Source organism: Eleutherodactylus coqui, chromosome 1 (genome assembly GCF_035609145.1).
Source record: "Eleutherodactylus coqui strain aEleCoq1 chromosome 1, aEleCoq1.hap1, whole genome shotgun sequence".
Taxonomy (NCBI): domain Eukaryota; kingdom Metazoa; phylum Chordata; class Amphibia; order Anura; family Eleutherodactylidae; genus Eleutherodactylus; species Eleutherodactylus coqui.
The window spans coordinates 83,309,983-83,333,827 of NC_089837.1; the positions used below are offsets into that span (position 1 = coordinate 83,309,983).

The 23,845-nt window shown below is 46.4% G+C and overlaps 1 protein-coding gene across 1 annotated transcript in view; it reads right to left on the reverse strand.

Annotated features, from left to right (window-relative positions):
- The window catches only part of TPO (thyroid peroxidase), a 202,933-nt gene that overhangs the window by 158,883 nt on the left and 20,205 nt on the right, over nt 1–23,845 (reverse strand). The window contains exons 2-3 of the mRNA XM_066596549.1: nt 3,993–4,122; nt 601–835 (exon numbers count right to left, since the gene is read on the reverse strand). Of these exons, the coding sequence (XP_066452646.1) occupies nt 601–835; nt 3,993–4,122 (365 nt within the window). The remainder of the gene's footprint in view (nt 1–600; nt 836–3,992; nt 4,123–23,845) is intronic.

Genomic DNA, 23,845 nt, shown 5'->3' on the forward strand with positions numbered 1-23,845 from the left:
TAAAGTACCACAGAGACAGAATACACAACTTCTATGGGATCTTTGGAAAACAAGAATTTTGCTATGGGACCAAGAGCCTGAAGAACCCTTGTTTTATAGAGGACTCCAACTTGTGGCTCTCCAGCTGTTGCAAGGCTAAAACTCCCAGTGTACTCTGACAGCCTTCAGTCACAGATTAGAAACCAGTAAAGTACAGCAAATATATAACCAAAAAAATTTAATGTTGGAAGTACTGATGAGCGAACATTTGAAAACTTTGCCTCGGCCGGTCCTCCTTACAAATTAGTTTGAATCGAAACGGAATTGTACCAATACACCTATAACACTGACTAGGAGCCATACAAGCTTTAGCCTTAGAACTCAACATTGGTGTTCAGGACTAGTGTTGAGCAAACCAAACCAGTAAAATCCTTTTTTAGGTAGAACCTTGCCAAAAGCTTGGTTTGAGTTCATGTCAAACCGAACTTTCAGCAGAGTTCTACTGGTTGGGTTCATTCAACACCAGTTGCAAGTTTCAGAAGGAACATCTGGTGATGAATCACCATATACTGTACTTTAAATGGAGAGTTCATTATAGGATTATTGAGCACTACTTTATACCTGTAAACTGTAATGCAAAAGAACTTACCTTTATAGGAAAACATGACTTCTGCTTCTCATTGGTACAGTGACAGTCTGAGCCCCACATACTTTTCACTTTGTTAATACTTTGTGGAGTAAAAGCCAAGTCATGATCTATGTATTGACCCCATTCGATTATAATGTGGGAGTATGAACTGTCATCTTGAACAGCTTTATTTGATGTATGAATTATTTTATTTGTAACCTCTCGTACCTGTAAGAATAAATAACGAGTTAGTAAAAATAAGTAACTTTTTGTGTATACAACATTTGAAAATAGCTTCAATAAATTATAGAATTAAATAAGAGCCAATCATGATATTACAATGTGCTACATGTTTTTACAAAGAGCAGATGTACATAAAGGGTGGAGTTGGTTGTGCAAACGGTGGCCAGGAGTCAATGCTCCCCAGATGATTTCTTTGGTGACAGTGTAAGAGGGGTACAAAGTGTTATTATTCAATGTTAAAGGGGTTGTCCCGTGGCAGCAAGTGGGTCTATACACTTCTGTATGGCCATATTAATGCACTTTGTAATGTACATTGTGCATTAATTATGAGCCATACAGAAGTTATCAAAAGTTTTATATTTACCTGCTCCGTTGCTGGCGTCCTCGTCTCCATGGTGCCGACTAATTTTCGGCCTCCGATGGCCAAATTAGCCGCGCTTGCGCAGTCCGGGTCTTCTGCTGTCTTCAATGGGGCCGCTCGTGCAGAATGCCGGCTCCGTGTAGCTCCGCCCCGTCACGGGCCGATTCCAGCCAATCAGGAGGCTGGAATCGGCAATGGACCGCACAGAAGAGCTGCGGTCCACGGAGGGAGCAGACCCCGGCGGCCATCTTCAGCAGGTGAGTATGAAGACGCCGGACCGCCGGGATTCAGGTAAGCACTCTCCGGTTTGTTTTTTTAACCCCTGCATCGGGGTTGTCTCGCGCCGAACGGGGGGGGTTAAAAAAAAAAAAAAAAAACGTTTCGGCGCGGGACAACCCCTTTAAATACTTTACTAATTATTAGTATTATTAGTAGCAGTGTTTCTGGTGGCGCAAAACTAATATAATAATATGTATAGTGAAAGGAATTGGAGTTGGTCAAAATATTTCCATGCAAATAGTAAGCTATTGCCATTATTTACAATTTTTCTGAACATTGCAAACAGTTATGAAAAAGAAAACTTCAGTAAATGTACAAAATAGCAATACCATTACTGCAACTTTTAAACCTATAAAGCTTCTGAAGTTACAAACTTCAGCAGCTCGCTGAGGAGACATGTTTGCTTGTAACTTTTGCATATCTGCTGCACGAGATTTGCAAACGTCAGCTGTGGCTGAGCTGACATCGTGGCTTGTTGCTGTGTCATGTAAGCTGCATTAATTTTGACGTTGAACTCTCTGTGGTGACATGTTTGCATGACCGCAGTGTTTGTTTCAACACTGGCCAACGGCTCATGATTAAATGAAGACTGGTCTGGTGTTGGCAGCATCAGCACTTAGGATGACAGGATATCACATTTAGGAGAAGTGAAGATAGTGGGGAAGGACTATGCTTCAATGTTGTTGGTCAATATGCAACTCCAGCTATGTATGTGTACATTTGTGAGTTGTCATTTATTGGAGTCTCCACACAGGTGTCCAGCTGTCTCAGAACCAGCTACAAACTGCCAGATTGAGTACTGCTGTATCCATAGCAACTGAGGCCATGGGGGTTTGTAGTCCACCCATAACCCCTCATTCAGCTTAGAGAAAATGTGACTGATCACATGACAGTGACATCATCACAGGTCCTGTCAGCACACTAGCTATGTATGTGTAAATTTGTGAGGTTTCATTGGAGTCTCCAAACAGGTGTGCAGCAGTCTCACAACCAAGTACAAACTTCAAGACTGAGTACTGCTGTATCCATAGCAACTGAGGCCACAGTGGTTTGTGGGAGATGTAGTCCGCTCATAATCCCTCCTTCAGTACACAAGGAGGATAAAGAACCTGTGATGACGTCACTATAATGTGATCATGGGGTGGAGCTAAGAGCCGTAACTGACATCACAGGTGCTGTCAGGCTCCGCATGTAGTTCACACAGCACACACGGATGGATGGAAAAGTGGTCGTTAGCACTTTGATTGCTTTTTATGGTACTCTCTCTTTAAAAGGGGGTGGTAACAGAGGTCTGAGTTGAGTGAGAAGGAACAGGAAGTGCAGTCTGGATAAGGCAAATAAGCTGTAGACAGAGGATAAGGAGTTGAATGTATACTTTGGCAGCTTGATGCAGAAGTATTGCAGGTACCCCATGTTAACTGTCCCAAGAACTTACTAACTGAAGAACTTGTTGTTCATTACCGATCCAAGACTACTGGTCATAGGGACTAAAAAGGACCGTGTAAACAGACTGAGTTTCTGGTTAAACCAATTGTTAATTGTTGAGAATGAAAACTGTTTACTTGTTCAGCAATGACATTTTCTGTGGTTCACGTCAGCTTACCCTGGAGTCCCTGGGCCACGGCTATCTACGGGGACTATTTTAAAACCAGACCCTCATCTGAACTGGCATGGACAGAACTGGGTCATGAATCTCTTATGTCCAAATTTCCCACAAGGGGACTATGACCTCGTTTGTGGTGTGTGGCCTCACACTCCCTACTCAAGAATCAGAACTAGACTAACTCTAACCCAGAAAACAGGAAGAGCCTAGAACCAGCTGCCCGTGGTCCCTTACAATTGAGCAAAGTGATTCAAATGACAACCTCACAATCCTCTCTTCCTTCTGCCATAGGTTGATCTCCATGACACAAGAACAGTTAGAGGAAGTTGAACAAGCTTTACTTTCCTCTCGCTGTGTTGGTGTTTGCACAGTTGCATTGCTGTGTTTAGTGTATCCCTCCTGGTGTTTTCTTAGGGATAGGTCCTAGAAGTAGATAGTGGGGCCATCCTTTCCAGGACACTAACTCCCCATTTAGTTAGGGGTTACCCATCTTCCTGAGCAGTAAGGGCAAGTTACCGTACTTCAATTTCCTATGGTCTGGTATGGTGTAGTCTTTCCCAGCATAATACTGTGATTGCTTTTGCGGTTCTGTGATGATGCCACCCTCATCCGTGCTGGGCATGGGGCTCTAGCGCCCCACTGACATGACACTTATGTTGTGTTAAGTGATAAAGCTTATAGAAACTATGTATTTAATGCATTGCATCAAGTTAACATTTGCTACATCTGTAAATGAACAGCGTTATTTAAAATGCCCCAGATATTATCAATTTAATAGAGTTTTATTAGGAAAAAGCTTCAGAAAGTAGCACATTCACAGTAGGAATAAAGCACAAAAATATCAGATTGCATTTACATGACAAAGCCACTGTGAATTTACTTGTCTTGAAGGTACTTACTGGAGGCAGAGAAAAATTATTGTAGAGAAAATCCATATTCCATCCCTTTGGCTCACTAATTCCATCCTCATACTGTGATGGTAACCATCTAGATAAAACAGTATTTGATGCTCCCCAGGAAGGGTGCTTTCTAATCAGAGAAAAATAGAAAAAAATGTGCAAGAAATGTTATAATAATATAAAATGTTTTTCAATATCATCATAATAATCATTAGAATAATCCATGTACATGGATGACCTGAAACTGTACGGAAAACCAGAAGTAGACGAAAAATGTTTGAATCTTCAGTACTGATTTCGCCATGGAATTTGGTCTGGATACGTATGCAAATGTGGCACTGAAAAGGCAAAAATCATGGAAAGGGATGGCATTGAAATGCCCAATGGTCACATTATAAGATGTCAGCAGCCCAAGGCTTATAAATATCTTGGCACTTTGCAGTTTAAGAACATTAAGCATGGGCAAATGAAAAATGTGATCAGTAAGAAATACATGAAACGAGTGTGGAAAATACCAAAGACAAAGCTGGATGGAGGGAATACATCAAATCCATTAATATCTGGGCTAAACCCATCATAATATACACTGCTGGTATCATCAATTGGACTCAGCGCAAAAACACATGGGCAAATGCGCTAATACGCTTGCCACTACAGAACGTATTAGCACATGAACCGGATTTTATTGGGTTTTTTTTCGGACTATTAAAACACCATGCTATAGCTACGAGAAAGATAGGGCAAGACTCCTGAGTGAAAACAAAACTATTGAAATCAATGGTACCAACATACATTAAGACTTTATGGAAACCACAAAAATAATGTGTGAAAAAACATACAGCACTCCGCAAACAAATGCAAAAGGACATCAAAAAAATTATCATAACATGCACTTATAAACAAACAACTGTAAAAACATTTAAAAATCCCAAATAATGGCGGCTGCAATTGCAATAATGTACATGCTAGTCAGGATCATTCAGTGTCTACTAGATCCAGTATATAAAACACTATGCTTACCTCAGCTGCCTTATATCTGTGCTACTAGTGCTGAAGATTCTAGTATAAATCAGTACCTGTGGTATTGCATATACATTGACATGCTGGCTTTTTGTACTTTCTCTAGGAAGAGTCTCTAAATCGCATTGTTTAAATGGCCTGCCTTTCCATTCACTTATTAGGCAAAAAAACATCCTAAGGGTGGCTTCACACGAGCGTGTTTTTGTGCGTACATAGATGCGTACATAGGTGCGCACCCCGTACATACAAAAAAACACGCGTGTTTGAAGGTCCGTGCATTGCCTTAAATGGAGCCGGCGGCTCCATTCAAGACAATGATCTGCCGGCACCCCGTAATTGTTTTTCAGGGAAGGGCTTTACATATAAGCTCTTCCCTGAAAAACAAGAATTTTAGTGTAAAAAAAAAACTTACCTGTCCGCAGCTGCCGTGTCCCGGCGGGGATGAAGAACACATCTGATGCATGCGGCAGATGTTTCCTTCATCCCCGCAAGGAAAAAGAATTCCCTACCACAGCTGTATAAGCACTTCCCTGAAAAACAAGGAAAAGTGGTGTTGAAAATGTAAAAAAAATCATACTCACCTTTCTTAAGCTGCCAGGGCTCAGCCGCATCTTCTCTGCGCTGTCCCTGGCTCTTCAAAGCAGTTCTTTCAGCAGGTGGGGATGCTGAAAGAGCTGCTTCTGATTGGCTGAGGCACTCAGCCAATCACAGGCAACTCTCGCCTGTCATTCATTCAGCGAGAGCTGCCTGTGATTGGCTGAGGTGCTCAGCTAATCAGAAGCAGCTGTCTGTGATTGGCTGAGCACCTCAGCCAATCACAGGCAGCTCTCGCTGCATGACTGACAGCCAAGAGCTGCCCATGATTGGCTGAGTGCCTCAGCCACTCAGAAGTAGCTCTTTCAGCAGGTGGGGATTTTAAATCCCCACCTGCTGAAAGAACTGCTTTGAAGAGCCAGGGACAGCACAGAGAGGACGCGGCTGAGCCCTGGCAGCTGAAGGAAGGTGAGTATATATATATATATATATTTTCTTTTTACCCTAGTTTGGCTTGTTTTTCAGGGAAAGGCTTACATTTAAAGCCCTTCCCTGAAAAACAATTACAGAATGCCAGCAGCTGGATCCCCTACCGCAGCTGTCATCTGTGACAGCTGTGGTAGGAAATTCTTTATTCCCAGCAGGGATGAAGAATTCCTTTGCTGCATCTGTCACAAATGTGGCAGGTGCAGCAGGGAATTCTTTTGCCTCGTGGGGGTGAAGGAAACATCTGCCGCATGCAGCAGATGTGTTCTTCATCCCCACGGGAGACATGGCAGCGGTGGTCAGGTATTTTTTTTTACACTAAAATTCTTGTTTTTCAGGGAAGAGCTTATATGGAAAGCTCTTCCCTGAAAAAGAATTCAGTGGTGCCAGCAGACCATTGTCTACAATGGAGCCGCCAGCAGCAGCCGCGGTTGATTGAAGACAAGGTTCCTCCTGCTGGTCTCCGGCACTCCAGTAGGCTTTAATGTCGTCCTCAACGCTGATGGAGCATCTTTTGCTTGTGATGAGGCTTAAATACCCCGCCTCCAGCAAGCAATTGCTCTGATTGGTTCCAGAGCGCCACCTCAGCCAATCAAAGACGATACTCGATGAACCAATCACAACCATTCAATGATGTCATTCAGTAAATGTCTGTGATTGGTTCATTGAGCACCAGCTCTGATTAGGTGAAGTGGCGTTCGTGAACCAATCAGACCAATCGCTTACTGCAGGTGGGGTATTCAATCCACCAGCAAGAGATGCTCCGTCGGACTTGAGGACTGCACGGAGGCCTGCAGTAGCATCGGTGACCAGTGGAGGGACCCAGCCCGTGCCTGCTAGATGACTAATGCTTTTTTTTTCATGTAGTGTAGCTATGGCTTATTTTTGGGGCAGGGCTTATTTTTTTTAAGCTCCCTTAAAAATCAGATGGTCATAGCAGCGAGACGCTCGAAACAGTTGACCTGTGACAAATTGGTGTTAGAGACGTGATCGGTCGGGGTCCCCTATCTCCCATCCGTAACACCCATATTGTGATATTTTCATATAGACATTTAAGAGAAGATGGAACAGGTGCCACGTCCAAGGAGATAGCGGGGTAGAGAAAGATCTTGTCACTGGGCCCTACCATCTCCTTCCGTGAGGGTAGCTCAGGACCCAACTGTGTTACTGCTGGGGCAGATCACAGGGGGAGTAACCAGGGGTTACCTTGAGTCCATTTGTCACACGTGACACCACTGTTCTGTCCTCTGGGGTGAAACTTGACAATGAAATAAACAAAGTCCAAAAGACATGAACAGTCCTGGCATGGGTACAACAAATCAGAGTGGTGTAACAGGGTGGATTCTCGGGGTATCTCAGATGATCCACAGTCCAAGTTATCTGTGTGATCCCGGTCTTGGCGACTCTTTCTCTCTCTCACTCTCTACCGGTTTACACTCATATTAGTTGTGCCCTCCCTTCTTTAAAGTAGCTTGTCTCACTCTCAGCACTCAACAGCTTTACTGAGTTTTCCTGGGCAGGCTGAACATAAGGAAGTCGCTCGGCCTCCTCCATGCTCCATACACAGACGGATCACTCTTTGTCAGACACTCTCAGAGTTCTAGACTGTCTTTTCCCTTGCACTCTTGCAAACACATTTATATATATAAAACATAATCACATGACTCACAAAACGTTACATTTTCCAGACAAGACATCACATGCCAGACATTAACCCTTGCAGCTATGCAATACACACAAACCAAATGCATACCACACATAAGATGCTGACAAGACAGACATAAAACATAATGAAGGGTCCCCACTAACTCTGTGCGACTACACAGGATCATGCAGATGTTCTAACTTAAGAATGTTGCCTTAAGGCTGGCTTCAAATGAGTATATATTTTTTTTCAACTTTGTCTTTATTGAACAGGTCACGACAAACACTTGGCATTACAGTGAATTTGTTGGGTATCTTCTCTTTACATGGATGTGCTGTCATAGCCTGTCTTTTTTATATTTTTTATGTTAGACATGACAAACAAAACATTAAAACAAGTAAATTACATACATTAATTCAAACTCTTGACCCATTATGACTACAGATGTTTTTGGTCTACTGACCTGTACCTTGAAGATCTTCAAAATCGTGGAGTCCCCACATGGCTACGGCACAACCTAGATGTATCACCCTAGATGGGTATGTCCCCTGTTATCATTTGTTCCTGGAACCAGCAAGTGTAATAGACGCAATCTCTTAGTTTGTCTTTTACCCTTTGTGGTAGTAATTGAATAAAGCTCCCCCAGGTTTCAAAGAAGGCTTGTACCATCTTTTCCTTGAAAAGTGATGTCTCTGTCCAGTCCATCTGGAACAGGAACGCTAGTTTGTCCAGGAACAGCCTGAATGGGGGCCCTGTTGGTTGGATCCATGTTTGTAAGATGGCCTTCAGACCTGCCGCTGCTATGAAGTGTAGTAATTTCCTAACGCCTCTTGAGCACCGATATGTTTCAGGGTCTAAGTACCCAAATATTGCCCATGTTGGCTCTTGTGGGCAGAAATTCGTCAGGTGTGTTTTTGTATATTCGCTTATTCGTGTCCAGAAAGCCTGTATTACGGGGCATGTCCACAAGCTGTGATATAGGTTTGCATGAAGTGCCTGACATTTGGATCATTTTGAAGTGGCGTAAATTCCTATATGAAATCCCTTGTTTGGGGTTATGTATGACCTGTGGGCAATTTGTAGCCTCATCTCCAGAAACCTTGCCGATGGCAGGTATCTGTGTGCTGAGGTCAGTGATTGCATTATCAGTGTTGGGGTGAAGTCTGGGTTATCCAGGGCCCATTTTCCGATCCCCAGGTCTATGTCATCTTGTTCTCTCATGTTTCTTATCGCCCTATACAGCTTGGAGATCATGCCCCGTGGCCCTGTTTTTTTAGTTATCCATGTATGTCCTGTCTGTGTCCAATCGAATTCTCGGAGTTTTGGTATAAGTTCCGTGATGTAATGTCTAACTTGTAGGTATGAGAACAATGGAATTTGGAGTTCAGGGTATTTTTGTTTCAGTTCATCGTATGTCATTATACGTTGTTCCCTTATGTGTAGCAGTTTTTCTATTGAATCTATTCCCCGAGCCTCCCATTCAGCAAAGATGTTGTGAGGGTTACCGTCCTGAAAGTTGGGGTTATTTATTAGTGACAGGTGTAATGATACTTGTGGTGAGGCTTGACTGTCTTTACGTAGCTTGTTCCATGACTTCCAGGCCGTTAATATCAGGGGGTTCTTTTTGATTTTTCCTGAGAGTTCTGTATATGGGCTATGGAGTATATTCGCGAGTTCCGGCCGGAGACACAGAGGGAGACGCGCTCCCTCTGTGAACTCTTTCCCAGCCGCGATCTACTTAGATCGTGACAGGGAAGGGGTTAACAGCGGGGGCGCATCTCCGATGACCCTCCGCTGTTGCAGCGGGACGCCGGCTGTGACTGACAGCCGGCTCCCGCTGCAGGATAGCGCGGGATCATATGTGATCCCGCGCTATCTCCAGGACGTAAGTTTACGTCCTGTTGCGGGAAGTACCAGGCTGCCAGGACGTAAACTTATGCCCTGCAGCGGGAAGGGGTTAAAGGTGTTAGTGTTTCCCTGGGGTTGTTTACCACCAGGAGCAGATCGTCTGCAAATGCTTCTGTCTTTATTTTTATGTCTCCGCAGTTTGCTCCTGTGAAGAGTGATGTCTGTGCTTAGTATCTGAGTAATGGGTCTATCGATAAATTAAATAATAGCGGAGAGAGCGGGCAGCCCTGTCTAGCCCCTCTAAATAAATCTATTCTGGGGGTATTGAGTCCATTGATTGTGAGGGTCGTGGTAGCGTTTGTATGTGTTGTGTCTATGTAGTTCATAAATGTCTGTCCGAAGCCCCGTCTTTCTAGCAGTATATTTAAGAATGGCCAGGCCATTTTGTCAAAAGCTTTTTCTGCGTCCAGACTCAGCAACATCGTTGTTCGGCTTTCAGGGTTTTGTGCTGCGACCGCCGCCGCTATGGCGGCTCTGATGTTTTTTATTGCACTTCGCCCTTGTGTAAAGCCTTTCTTTGCTGGGTCTAGTATGGACGGAAGAATTTGCTGAAGTCTGTCTGCTAGTATCTTGGATAGGAATTTGTAGTCGCAGTTCAGTAACGCTATTGGCCTGTAGGACTTTAGGTCTGTTGTGTCCTTGTTTGGTTTGGGGAGCAGGATCGTTCTGGAGTTTCCAAAGTCTTCTGTTTGTGTGTCGTTTGTGTATATTGTGTTGTAGAGTTGAGTCAGTATTGGCACGATGTCTGTTGTTAATATTTTGTAGTATTCTGTCGAGAATCCGTCAGGGCCCGGTGTTTTTCCCCCTGGTGCCTTCGCTATTGCCTCCCGTACTTCTTCTTCCTGTATGTCCGCGTCTAATAAGGATTTTTGTTCTTCAGTTAGTTTTGGTAAGTTCACGGAATCTAGGAAGTTGTTTATGTCTTGTATGTCTGTTGGTTCTGCTCTATATAGGTCTTCGAAATATTCTTGTAATATTTGGGCTATCTCGTCCTGTCTCGTTGTGAGGCTGTCTCCATTGTTGTGTCTTAAAGTCAGTATCGGTTTATGTGGTTGTCTTTGTTTTGTCAGGTTAGCTAGCAGTCGTCCTGTCTTGTTTCCCCATCTGTAAAATTTGTTTTTTGTTAATTGGGTTTGCCAGTGTGCATGGGTGTGTACAAACTTGTTTAGTAAGTGTTTTGCTGTGATGCAAGTTTGATACGAGTTATCGTTTCGTGAGTTCATGTGTTCTTTTTGTGCTGTCAGAAGGGAGTGGTGTAGTGTGTCGAATTCTGTTTGGAATTTTTTCCTTCTGTGTGACAGGTAGCTTATAACTAGAGATGAGCGAACGTGTTCTTCCGAGCTTGATATTCGTGCGAATATTAGGGTGTTCGGGATGTTCGTTATTCGTAACGAACACCATGCGGTGTTCTGGTTATTTTCACTTCCTTCCCTGAGACGTTAGCGCGCTTTTCTGGCCAATTGAAAGACAGGGAAGGCATTACAACTTCCCCCTGTGACGTTCAAGCCCTATACCACCCCCCTGCTGTGAGTGGCTGGGAAGATCAGGTGTCACCCGAACATAAAAGTCGGCCCCTCCCGCGGTTCGCCTCAGATGCGGTGTGAGTTAGATGAGGGACAGTGCTGTTTGTACCGGAGCTGCTGTAGGGAAAGAATTGGTAGTTAGTGTAGGCTTCAAGACCCCCCAAAGGTCCTTATTAGGGCCACTGATAGCTGTGTGTTGGCTGCTGTTAGCAGTGGGAATTTTTTTTTTCTCAAAATCGCCTCTGCAGACCGTTGCACCTGGCATTAGGGACAGAAGTGCTGCATAGGCAGGGAGAGTGTTAGGAGTGAGTGTAGCCTTCAAGAACCTCAACGGTCCTTTCTAGGGCCATATTTATCCGTGTGCAGTACTGTCCAGGCTGCTGTTAGCTGTGCTGCATTTTTTTTTGCTTCTCAAAATCGCCTCTGCAGACCATTGCACCCTCCATTGATACTGCAGGGAAAGAATTGTATAGGCAGGGCGACAACACAGTTGTTATTCATTGAATATACGCAGTGCTGCCTTTTGGTGCCAAAAAACTGAAAACAAATCTATTTGTCCAGCCTCTGTCCGTCCTAAGGGCTGTGGACACGTGTGAGCTGCGTGAACAACATTGCTAAATCATACGCACCCAGCTACGCTTTACTGCTGGCTTCGCCATTTGCTTTCCTTAATTGGGAAAAAAATACCTGCTCTCCAAGAGTTATAATAACTCTGCTACCCTCACGTTCTGTGACACATAAGCAGGGACACAGCACAGTTATTAAACTTCTCATGTTCATTGAATATACGCAGTGCTGCCTTTTGGTGGAAAAAAACTGAAAACAAATCTATTTGTCCAGCCTCTGTCCGTCCTAAGGGCGGTGGAGACGTGTGAGCTGCGTGAACAACATTGCTAAATCAGACGCACCCAGCTACGCTTTACTGCTGGCTTCGCCATTTGCTTTCCTTAATTGGGAAAAAAATACCTGCTCTCCAAGAGTTATAATAACTCTGCTACCCTCACGTTCTGTGACACATAAGCAGGGACACAGCACAGTTATTAAACTTCTCATGTTCATTGAATATACGCAGTGCTGCCTTTTGGTGGAAAAAAACTGAAAACAAATCTATTTGTCCAGCCTCTGTCCGTCCTAAGGGCGGTGGAGACGTGTGAGCTGCGTGAACAACATTGCTAAATCAGACGCACCCAGCTACGCTTTACTGCTGGCTTCGCCATTTGCTTTCCTTAATTGGGAAAAAAATACCTGCTCTCCAAGAGTTATAATAACTCTGCTACCCTCACGTTCTGTGGCACATTAGCAGGGACACAGCACAGTTATTAAACTTAGATAATTCATTCACTAGAGGCAGTGGGGCCTTTCGTTTTCCAAAAAGGGCAAAAATTATATTTGGCCTGCAGTCTTGCGCCAATTTATTTCCTGCCTGTGAAATCAAATCACTGGTAATACAGCATGCTGAGGGGTAGGGGTAGGCCTAGAGGACGTGGACGCGGCCGAGGACGCGGAGGGCCAAGTCAGGGTGTGGGCACAGGCCAAGCTCCTGATCCAGGTGTGTCGCAGCCGACTGCTGCGCGATTAGGAGAGAGTTACGTTTCTGGCGTCCCCACATTCATCGCCCAATTAATGGGTCCACGCGGGAGACGGTTATTAGAAAATGAGCAGTGTGAGCAGGTCCTGTCCTGGATGGCAGAAAGTGCTTCGAGCAACCTATCGTCTACCCGCAGTTCTGCGCCGTCCACTGCTGCCAATCCGAATCCTCTGTCTGCTGCTCCTCCTTCCTCCCAGCCTCCTCACTCCACTACAATAACACCTGCTCAGGAGCGGGAACACTCCCAGGAACTGTTCTCGGGCCCCTGCTTAGATTGGGCAGCAGCGGTTCCTCTCCCACCAGAGGAGTTTATCGTCACTGATGCCCAACCATTCGAAAGTTCCCGGGGTCCGGGGGAAGAGGCTGGGGACTTCCGCCAACTGTCTCAACAACTTTCTGTGGGTGAGGAGGACGATGACGATCAGACACAGTTGTCTTGCAGTGAGGTAGTAGTAAGGGCAGTAAGTCCGAGGGAGCAGCGCACAGAGGATTCGGAGGAAGAGCAGCAGGACGATGAGGTGACTGACCCCACCTGGTGTGCAACGCTTACTCAGGAGGACAGGTCTTCAGAGGGGGAGTCAAGGGCATCAGCAGGGCAGGTTGCAAGAGGCAGTGCGGTGGCCAGGGGTAGAGGCAGGGCCAGACCGAATAATCCACCAAGTGTTTCCCAAAGCGCCCCCTCGTGCCATGCCACCCTGCAGAGGCCGAGGTGCTCTAAGGTCTGGCAGTTTTTCACAGAGACGCCTGACGACCGACGAACAGTGGTGTGCAACCTTTGTTGCGCAAAGCTCAGCCGGGGAGCCAACACCAACAGCCTCACCACCACCACCATGCGCAGACATATGATGGCCAAGCACCCCACAAGGTGGGACGAAGGCCGTTCACCGCCTCCGGTTTGCACCCCTGCCTCTCCCCCTGTGCCCCAACCTGCCACTGAGATGCAACCCCCCTCTCAGGACACAGGCACTACCGCCTCATGGCCTGCACCCACACCCTCATCTCCGCTGTCCTCGGCCCCATCCAGCAGTGTAGTTCAGCGCACCGTTCAGCCGTCGCTTGCGCAAGTGTTCGAGCGCAAGCGCAAGTACGCCGCCACGCACCCACACGCTCAAACGTTAACCGTCCGCATAGCAAAATTCATCAGCCTTGAGATGCTGCCGTATAGGGTTGTGGAAACTGAGTCCTTCAAAAGTATCATGGAGGCGGCGGCCCCGCGCTACTCAGTTCCCAGTCGCCACTACTTTTCCCGATGTGCCGTCCCAGCCCTGCACGACCACGTCTCCCGCAACATTGTGCGCGCCCTCACCAACGCGGTTACTGCCACGGTCCACTTAACTACGGACACGTGGACAAGCACAGGCGGGCAGGGCCACTACATCTCCCTGACGGCACATTGGGTGAATTTAGTGGAGGCTGGGACAGAGTCAGAGCCTGGGACCGCTCACGTCCTACCCACCCCCAGAATTGCGGGCCCCAGCTCGGTGCTGGTATCTGCGGAGGTGTATGCTTCCTCCACTAAAGCACCCTCCTCCTCCTCCTCCTCCTCCTCTGTCTCGCAATCAAGATGTGTTAGCAGCAGCATGTCACCAGCAGTCGGTGTCGCGCGGTGTGGCAGCACAGCGGTGGGCAAGCGTCAGCAGGCCGTGCTGAAACTACTCAGCTTAGGCGATAAGAGGCACACGGCCCACGAACTGCTGCAGGGTCTGACACAGCAGACCGACCGCTGGCTTGCGCCGCTGAGCCTCCAACCGGGCATGGTCGTGTGTGACAACGGCCGTAACCTGGTGGCGGCTCTGCAGCTCGGCAGCCTCACGCACGTGCCATGCCTGGCCCACGTCTTTAATTTGGTGGTTCAGCGGTTTCTGAAAAGCTACCCACGCTTGTCAGACCTGCTCGTAAAGGCGCGCCGGCTCTGCGCACATTTCCGCAAGTCCCACACGGACGCTGCCACCCTGCGCACCCTGCAACATCACTTTAAGCTGCCAGTGCACCGACTGCTGTGCGACGTGCCCACACGGTGGAACTCTACGCTCCACATGTTGGCCAGGCTCTATGAACAACGTAGAGCTATAGTCGAATACCAACTCCAACATGGGCGGCGCAGTGGGAGTCAGCCTCCTCAATTCCTTTCAGAAGAGTGGGCCTGGTTGGCAGACATCTGCCATGTCCTTGGTAATTTTGAGGAGTCTACCCAGGTGGTGAGCGGCGATGCTACAATCATTAGCGTCACCATTCCTCTGCTATGCATCTTGAGAAATTCCCTGCAAACCATAAAGGCAGCTGCTTTGCGCTCGGAAACGGGGGCGGGGGAAGACAGTATGCCGCTGGATAGTCAGGGCACCCTCCTGTCTATTTCTCAGCGCGTACAGGAGGAGGAGGAGGAGCATGAGGAGGATGAGGAGGAGGGGGAAGAGACAGCTTGGCCCGCTGCTGACGGTACACCGGCTGATTGCCTGTCATCCTTTCAGCGTGTATGGCCTGAGGAGGAGGAGGAGGAGGATCCTGATAGTGATCTTCCTAGTGAAGACAGCCATGTGTTGCGTACAGGTACCCTGGCACACATGGCTGACTTCATGTTAGGATGCCTTTCTCGTGACCCTCGCGTTGCACGCATTCTGGCCACGACGGATTACTGGGTGTACACACTGCTCGATCCACGGTATAAGGAGAACCTGCCCACTCTGATTCCCGAAGAGGAAAGGGGTTCGAGAGTGTTGCTATACCACAGGACCCTTGCGGACAAGCTGATGGTAAAATTCCCAGCCGACAGCGCTAGTGGCAGAAGGCGCAGTACCGAGGGCAAGGTAGCAGGGGATGTGCGTAGATCGAGCAGCATGTACATCCCAGGCAGTGCAACAGTCTTTAAGGGCCTGGCCAGCTTTATGGCTCCCCACCAAGACTGTGTCACCGCTCCCCAGTCACGGCTGAGTCGGCGGGAGCACTGTAAAAGGATGGTGAGGGAGTACGTAGCGGATCGCACGACCATCCTTGGTGACGCCTCTGCCCCCTACAACTACTGGGTGTCGAAGCTGGACATGTGGCCTGAACTAGCGCTGTATGCCCTGGAGGTGCTTGCTTGTCCTGCGGCTAGCGTCTTGTCGGAGAGGGTGTTTAGTGCGGCTGGGGGAATCATCACAGATAAGCGTAGCCGCTTGTCAACCGACAGTGCCGACAGGCTAACACTCATCAAGATGAACAAAGGCTGGATTTCCAAGACTTCTGTTCTCCACCAGCGGACAGCAGCGATACGTAAGCAATACGTAGGCTGCACCCGCGGATGGAAGCTACGTTCTCTCTCACCATCCAAAACGGGGACATTTCTGCTTCATCAATCTGTGTCTAATATTCCTCCTCCTCCTCCTCCTGCTCCTCCTCCTGAAACCTCACGTAATCACGCTGAACGGGCAATTTTTCTTAGGGCCACAAGGCTCACTCAAATAATTTTTCAGAACAATTTTTATAAGTTTCAATGCGCTTAAAAGCATTGGAACTTTAACTTGAACCAATTTTTCGTTACACTGGGCTGCCTCCAGGCCTAGTTACCACTTAAGCCACATTAACCAAAGCGATTAATGGGTTTCACCTGCCCTCTTGGCTGGCCATGGCCAATTTTTGGGATGTACATTAGTACTGTTGATACAGCAATTTTTGTGGGCCCTCGCCTACAGTGTAATCAAATTAATTTTTAGCCCACCTGCATTACAGCTGACGTTACCTCAGCTGTGTTGGGCAATGCAATGGGATATTTTTATGTACCGCCGGTGGGTTCCAGGGAGCCACCCATGCTGTAGGTGCACACTGAGTTTTTAATACATCTGTACACTTCTAAAGAACCCGTCTGACTGGGCCATGCAGTGTGGGCCGAAGCCCACCTGCATTAAGCACGACATTACTACCTCAGCTGTGTTGGGCAATGCAATGGGATATTTTTATGTACCGCCGGTGGGTTCCAGGGAGCCACCCATGCTGTAGGTGCACACTGAGTTTTTAAGACATCTGTACACTTCTAAAGAACCCGTCTGACTGGGCCATGCAGTGTGGGCCGAAGCCCACCTGTATTACGCACGACATTACTACCTCAGCTGTGTTGGGCAATGCAATGGGATATTTCTATGTACCGCCGGTGGCTTCCTGGCACCCACCCATGCTGTAGGTGCACACGGAGTTTTTACTACATCTGTACACTTATAAAGAACCCCAGTCAGACTGGGGCATGCAGTGTGGGCCGAAGCCCACCTGCATTAAGCACGACATTACTACCTCAGCTGTGTTGGGCAATGCAATGGGATATTTCTGTGTACCGCCGGTGGGTTCCAGGGAGCCACCCATGCTGTGGGTCGACAGGGACTTCACAATAGGGAGTTGTACCTGCCTGTGTCTATGAATTAAAAAGCCCGGTCTGACTGGGGCATGCAGACACCTTGACAGAATGAATAGTGTGTGGCACATAGGTTCCCCATTGCTATGCCCACGTGTGCAGCTCCTGATGGCGGTGGCACAGGATTCTATTTCTCATTGCTTCTGTACAGCATTGTGGGCTATCGCTCCGCCACTTTTAAAGAGGGTCGCTGCCTAGCCGTGCCAACCTCTGCAGTGTGTGCCTGCGGTCCCTCGTCATGGCAGACGCAATTCTAAATAGACATGAGCGTGGTGTGGCATGAGGGCAGCTGAAGGCTGCCCAGGGACACTTTGGTGTGCGCTGTGGGGGGGGAGGGGGGGCGGTTGGGCAGCATGTAACCCAGGAGAAGTGGCAGTGGAGTGTCATCCAGGCAGTGATTGTGCTTTGTTGTAGCTAGTGTGGTGCTTAGCAAAGGTATGCCATGCTAATGAGGGCTTTTCAGAAGTAAAAGTTGTTGGGGGGGGGGGGGGGGGGGCACTCTTGCCGGTATTGTGGCTTAATAGTGGGACCTGTGAACTTGAGATGCAGCCCAACATGTAGCCCCTCGCCTGCCCTATCCGTTGCTGTGTCGTTCCCATCACTTTGTTGAATTGCCCAGATTTTCACACATGAAAACCTTAGCGAGCATCGGCGAAATACAAAAATGCTCTGGTCGCCCATTGACTTCAATGGGGTTCGTTGTTCGAAACGAACCCTCGAGCATCGCGGGAAGTTCGTTCCGAATAACGAACACCCGAACATTTTGGTGTTCGCTCATCTCTACTTATAACGTGTCCTCTCATTACTGCATTTGAGGCTTGCCAAAATAGGTTTATATTGTCTATGTGTGCCCTATTGTCATCTACATAGTTGTTCCAGTTAATTTTTATATATGCTCTAAAATCTTCTGACTCCTGTAGGTATGAGGGGAAGCGCCATATTTTGGTTAGTCTTCGCGGTGCGATCAGTTGCAGTCTCATTGCTATTGGCGCATGATCACTAAGGGATATTGGATGTATTACCGATTGGTGGTGATATTGAAAGATGTTGTTTGAGATTAAGAAGAAGTCTATGCGTGAGAATGAGTGATAGGTGTTGGAGCAGCATGTATATTCCCTATTGGTGGGGTTCAGGAGACGCCATGGATCGCATACGTTGAGTTGTTCTTTTAGTGTTAATAATGCGTGTGTGGTTGATAGTGTTTGGGTGGATGGCCCTGTTCTGTCCAATGCTTCATCTTGTGTACTATTGAAATCTCCTCCCATGATTATTCTGTTGTTTAGGTATGGTTGTAGCTGCTCTATTAATGTGGTGTAGAATGTTGATTGATTTGTGTTGGGAGCGTAGATGTTCACTAAGGTATAAATTTGCTCGTCCAGGTTTATTCTTGTTATCAGGAATCTGCCCTGCAGATCAGCTATGTTTTGTAGTATTGTGTGTGGCATATTTTTCCTGATCAGGGTGGCTACTCCTCGTGACGCCGATGTGTGTGAGGCCGTGTAGCATGCTTCTATCCATGGTGCTCTTAGTTCGCCCCTTCCCTCTTTTTTCCAGTGTGTTTCTTGCAAAAACACTATATCGGGTTTGTATCGTTTCAGATGTGCAAGTACTTGTTTTCGTTTAATTGGCGTGTTTAGTCCATCTACATTCCAGGATAGTGTTTGTATCGTGGTGGGTGTTTGATAGTCGGTTATTTCTGTGTCTATAGGCATGTTGGTATGTTTGTGTTGGTTATAGTTACCGTTACTTTTGCCTCTTTATCGTTGTCACATCCCTCGGTCCCAGTGAGCCGCGGATGTGACTGAGTGCTGGTCGTGCTGGTCGTGCCGTGCCTGCGGGGTCCTCCGATCTTCCTTTTGGTCCTTTTTCTAGAGGTCAAATGGGTCAAGAAAAAAAACATCATGAGAAACATGTGAAACATGTGAAACTTAATAATAAACATATAAGCATTTAACATTAAATGCGCCTTTCACGTGGCAAGTGCCACATCCACGATGTTTGGATCAGGTTTGTTGTAAAGAGCAACGAAAGTTCCTTTTTCTTAGCTGTTTCAACCCTGTTCTTCATTTTCCTCCATTTGCAGATATCTTCTTGTTTCCTCCGGGGTGTTGAATATTAAAGATTTGTTACCGTCTTGTATCCGGAGTTTTGCTGGATACAGCAGTTGGAAGCGCGTGTTTCGTTCATGTAAGATTTGGAAGATCGGGGTGAACAGTTTGCGCTTCTGTGACACCGCCACCGAGAAGTCTTGAAACAGCAGGATCTTTGCCCCTTGTATTATCAGTTCTCCTTGTCGTCTGTAGGCTCGTAGAATTGCTTCTTTTGTTGTCCAGTGCATATATTTTGCTATAACTGGGCGAGGTCTGCTTCTATTGTTGCGTCCATCCCCCGGTGGGCCGATTCTGTGGGCTCTTTCTATTGTTAGGGGGTCATTGGGTATATCGATCTGGAGCGCTTGTGGTATTTCCGTGGTTAAGTAGGTTATAAGCTGGCTGTTGGATATTGTCTCCGGTATTCCCACGAAGCGGAGGTTATTGCGACGGTGTCTATTCTCCAGATCGTCGACTTTTCCCCGAAGCAGTTCAGTTTCTGTCTGGCTTCTTTGTAATGCGGTTTCTAGCGTTGTGATAGTCTGTTCTATGTTCTGGTTTTTTGTTTCTAGTTCTGTCAGCCTTTGAGTGTTGTCTGTTATTTGTGACATTGCTGAGTTTATGGATTTGTGCAACGCCTCTTGTCTGTTGTCAAATAAAGGGAGAAGCAGTTTTGAGACCTCTTGTGCCACTAGTGTCGCCTGCGTCATTTCCACGCTGTTGTTCATGGGTTGTTCGTTAGTTTGTGTAGAAGAAGTGTCCATTACTTCGTGCTTGGGATTTGGCGAGACCGCTGCACGTGGTGGAGTGTTTTTTAGAGGGGATGCAGATTGGTGCGCAGTCTTACTCTCTTTTTCCTTGATGTTTTTAACGTGTCTACTTTTTTGTTTTCTTCCTGCAGTTGTTTTGTCTATGTCTGACTGGCGCATTGCTCGTGCTGGGGTGCCTGCGCTTCTTTCGTTTAGATATTTGTCCATTTTTCTTTTATGACTTCTCGGTGTCAAGTGTTTTGTGCGAGTTTATTGTGTTAGAAGTTGTTTCCCTGTATCCGGGTTGTTGGTGTTTTATTGCGGTTTGTTTTTTGTTGTGGATGTGGCTTTTTTCCTAGGTTTATTTATTCATGTCTTTTTTGTCTAGTGTCCTTATGTCAGGTCCTGGTTTTTCCCTTTTGATAGTGCTATCTCGTTTTCTTTCTTTCCCACTACACTTGTGTCCTGATCTTTCTTTGTTTTATGTGGGTATTGTTTGTGGTTAAAGTGGGCTTCGGGGGAAGGGCTATGGTTTCCTGCAGTTTTTGTTTATTTGTGTGTATCTTTTGTTTGGAGGGTTTGTGTCTTCTGTGCTCCTGGTTTTGTTTTGGGACCCTTTTTATTGTGCCTGTGCAGATGTTTTGGGGTTTTCCTTTGCTGTGGCTTCTATTCAGCTCCTCCCCCTAGCTCTTATCGTGGGCGGGGTTTTCTGACATCACAGCAGCAAATTTAGGCCACGGCTTCAAGCGCCGCTAGGCCACGATGTTCCGGCCGTTCTCCTGCGGGGTCGCCGCTCCGGGGATGCCTCTCGGGCCGTCCGGACACCTCCCAAGGCTTCCCTTCCTGCCTGGCGCTGAGTGGGGACTCTCTCTGCTGGGGAGCGGGGCCGCGGCCTCTGCCGCCGCCCGGCCCTGACTTTCTGGTGGCCTCCCGGTGTGGCTCGTTGCCCTCGAGGGGGATCCCGTTTCTCTCCGCTGCTCCCCAAGGCTCTCACCTTCCTTGCGGCCCGGTCGGCAGTGGTCGCGGCTCTCGCGGCCGGAAATCTAGGCCCCGGTCTCAGGTGTGAGGCCTAGGCCGCGGCGTCTTTTGTGCTCCCGGTGCACCTCGAGAAGGAGTCGGCGGTCTGCGCGCCTTACCGGAGACCTTCTGGACAGGTAAGGGCCAGGTGGCTTTTAGGCTCGGGGTTTTTCTTTTCTTCCCGGCCACGTCCCGGTTCTTTTCTTTTATTTTTTTCCCCGCGGATCGGGTCGGGTGATTCGCCGGGGGTTTTCCGAATGTCCCTCTGATGTGGGGGCCTTCCGCCTAGCAAGCGGGGGTGGAATCTGTTCCCCGCAGCTGCTATTTTTTGGACACTAGAGGGTCCCGATGGCTCTGGGATATAGTGCCGGCAGGAGCTCTGTGAGGCACGTCCTGCTCCCTCTGCGTCTTGTGCGGAAGTCCAAATGAGTATATTTGTGTGAACAGTGAATAGAACCCATTCATTTCAATGGGTTTGTTCGCATACGCGTATTTTTCCTGCACATTTCGGTTGCACAAAAAGGAAAAGTAGCATGCTCTGCTTTCATGCACATCAAAAGTCCCTGTAGATAAGTCCGTTTTCTGGCACAATGGGGCGTATTTACTTAGACTGGTGGTTCATATGCCAGTCTAAGTAAACTATGCACTGGCATGCCTGCCACAAATGTATTAGGATGCTTGTGCCTCTTAATACATTTGTCACATTTTGTGGTACTCACAGCGTACATTATAGTAAATGTGATCATCCGACGAAAATCTAGGCTTTTCCCACTGTTTGAAAACGCGGTGGAGCCTGGCTTAAAAATCCAAAAAGTCACAATTTTGGCACATGCACCGAAATTACAACTTTTGAAGGCCAAAAACTAGTGTACAAAATGATAGCCATGCCAGATTTTGAATGAAAAAACTGTGAGGTTTTTAGTAGTGAATCTGTCCCATTAGAAAGACATAGTTGGAGTCAGGTGCCCGGGCCATGGCCGAAAAACTATTTTATATAGTCAGTCCTACTAAGTGGATCACCTGACAGATCTTCTTTAACTAGGAAATGGATAATCTACAGACCCCTACACTAGGATTGATGCGATTCAGGAGCGCAAGCTGCCCTGGCAACTCAATGCCGATGATCACTTAGCGGAGAAGAGGCATGGCCAGATCTACTAGGGCCATGGCAGAGAGAAGACGATGTTTGTAGAGTGAGGAGCAAGGAGTCCAATAGTTTAAGCATATGTTCCAGAAAACAAATGAATCAGGCAAGATGAAATCCAACCACTTAATCCTTATCTTTCCCAATATCTGCCATCTGGGGAGAGTGGGTAGGACCCTTTATACTTTAGATAGTAATGGATCCCACTAAAATCAGTGGGTTTGACTTTGTGTGCAGTCAACTGAGCAATTCAAATAGGAAAACATTGGTTTTCACTGGCATTTAAAGCAGGTACATATGCAAATGACGATAACATTTTTATTTTAAGAGAAATTGTATTTAACATCATGTCATTCAGCTTCAATGTTCTGGATGGCCTGCTGATAAAGTGGTGCATAGCAAATTCCCACCTGCTAAGCACCTACAATGAAGTCTTTTCAAGCTATGCAGTGATTTCCAAAAGTTTTAAGAAGTCAAATATGAACTGAAATTGAACATTGGCCTCCGGGGAGTCTGTGTTTTGGTTATTGTGTTAAAGCACTTAACCACTGGGTTACTGTTTTAATGTTTCCCACTTACAGGTTCATTTACTGTAACGTTCCTTCATTTATTTTTGTTAAATAAGTTACAATTCTATAGAAATTCCAAACAATCTAATTTATAAATATACGTTACTTATTCATGAAGGAGAGAACCACAAATATTTCATTAGGAGAAAGATGTGAACTATAAAATAAATACTGCAAAAATGACCTAAATCCCAGATATCGTATACTGTACTTGCTGCTTTGATTGATCTTGTTTATAGAAGTTTAAAAAAAAAGAAAATGTTTAAAAACAGATTAAAATGATGAATTCCTCATGTTTTAATCATTTACAGAAGGATTTGGTCAATTAAATCTATTCTAATTCTTTAAACATTTACAAATTAATCTGGGTAATGTTTTCCAAATTTGTTAGACCCATATTAAAAAATGAGCTTATTGTTTCGCAATGTCATTATGGGATGCTGAGTAATGCCTTTCATTTCATTAGCAACAGAGTGCATAAATAATAACCGAGATACTGTGCATAGTAATATTAGTTCTGCTAATTACCCAAACTAAAATTTGCCTTTAAAGTTTGTAGATTGCTTCAGAGGAAAATTGTGTTTCAAACGGAGACAATAAGGTCACATATTAGCAACTATACTATAGCCACCATGGCTGGAGCTTCTGCAATTCCATAAGCCCACGTTACCACTAAATCTTGGACCTTCCTTTAGAACTGTAGAAATTGATCATGGCATAGATTGCACTAGGTGTTGAAATCATTTAGGAATATTGGACCTAGGTGGTTTGAAGAAAACATTCCCTACATCATTACCCCACTTCCATCTGCTTCAACTATTGACATCTGACAGGAAGGGTTCATCAATTCATGCTTTATTTGCCAAATTCTGACCCTCCCATGAGCATTGTGCAACAGAAATCTGTATTCATCTGAACAGGCGAGATTTTTCCCACCACTCAGTAATCCAATTTTTGCTCTCTTTTGACAATTGGTGTCTTGCATTTCTCTTAGGGCAAAAACACATTGCTGTAAGCGCAACTATACACGGGGCGTAGTTGCACATAAACATTTTTTTTGGTCTCAGAGTATTCAAACTATAGCGTGTGAGTTTGAATAGAACAGTGGGAAAATATGTCCTGCACTATTTTGACTATGTGCGGGAAAGGTAGGACAAGTCATATCTTTTCTTGGGCAATGTTTTAACACCCGAGAATCCCGA